The sequence below is a fragment of the Mandrillus leucophaeus genome, unplaced genomic scaffold (genome assembly GCF_000951045.1).
Source record: "Mandrillus leucophaeus isolate KB7577 unplaced genomic scaffold, Mleu.le_1.0 Scaffold2361, whole genome shotgun sequence".
NCBI classification, from domain to species: domain Eukaryota; kingdom Metazoa; phylum Chordata; class Mammalia; order Primates; family Cercopithecidae; genus Mandrillus; species Mandrillus leucophaeus.
Window position 1 is genome coordinate 1035 of NW_012102434.1, and position 963 is coordinate 1997.

At 49.3% G+C, this 963-nt stretch overlaps 1 protein-coding gene across 1 annotated transcript in view; it reads left to right on the top strand.

Moving 5' to 3' along the window:
* Positions 1 to 485: 485 nt before the first annotated feature.
* The window catches only part of LOC105541255 (synaptic vesicle glycoprotein 2B-like), a gene marked incomplete at its 5' end in the record, with an annotated part of 3366 nt that continues 2888 nt past the window's right edge, over positions 486 to 963 (top strand). The window contains one exon of the mRNA XM_011982193.1: positions 486 to 645. Within this exon, the coding sequence (XP_011837583.1) occupies positions 486 to 645 (160 nt within the window). The remainder of the gene's footprint in view (positions 646 to 963) is intronic.

A 963-nucleotide genomic window follows, 5' to 3' on the forward strand; every position in this document is an offset into this window, starting at 1 on the left:
TTGATGGCCACTTAGGTTGACTACATATTTTGACTATTGTGAATAATGCTGCATTGAACAAGAGGCACAGATCTCTTTGACATCCTGGTTTCAAATCAAGACCGAGGTTTTGTTTTTGTTTTTTGACTGATACTGATGTAGCTCAAGCACCTAGAACAACGTCTGGTACATAACAGATTCTCAACAAATGCCCCTATCTGCCCTGTCCCGTCATTCTGAGCTGGGCAGTACCTTAGTGTGGTGACTTCAGAAGCCTTCCTAAGTCTGGTGATCTGACCCGTGCAGAGGGCTCTAATGCCATGGCTGGGGTGCCATGGGAGGGTTCCAGCTGTGCTCTCTCTGTGTGGAGGATGAACCTAATACTTCAGGCAGCCTTGGCTTCAGGTGTACCAGGGAGGCTGGGAGATGGGATGAGAACTGTGAGTGATAGCCGTGTGCAAGACACAGGCCTCATGTTTCTTTTTGACCTTGGACTCCCTCTGCAGGTGGCTCCATGTTAATCTCTGCAGTCTACTGCTTCTTCCTGTTTTTTGGCAACAGCGAGTCTGCGATGGTCGGCTGGCAGTGCCTGTTCTGTGGGACAAGCATTGCGGCCTGGAATGCTCTGGATGTGATCACAGTGGAGCTGTATCCCACCAACCAGAGGTCAGTTCTTCCATGGGCTTTCCTCAGGGACTTGTTTGGGTTTCTTTGGTCAGAAGTCTACCTGCTCCCTGAATCTCTTGCTGTGCATGGCCATCGTGGTCTTTCTGCTGTTCCATCAAACAAACGTCTCTTACGTTGAGCTTCTCCTGCATGGGGGATGGCATAGACCTGAAAGTTGGCAGGCTAGGGCTGGATAAGGTTGGAAGGATGGCAAGAAGCAAAGGATGGGAGCAGACTATGTCCAGGAGAAGGAAATAAGAGTGAAAAGTTGGCAAAACCATATGTGTCATGTAATCCACAAGAGAGAACAGACCTGCC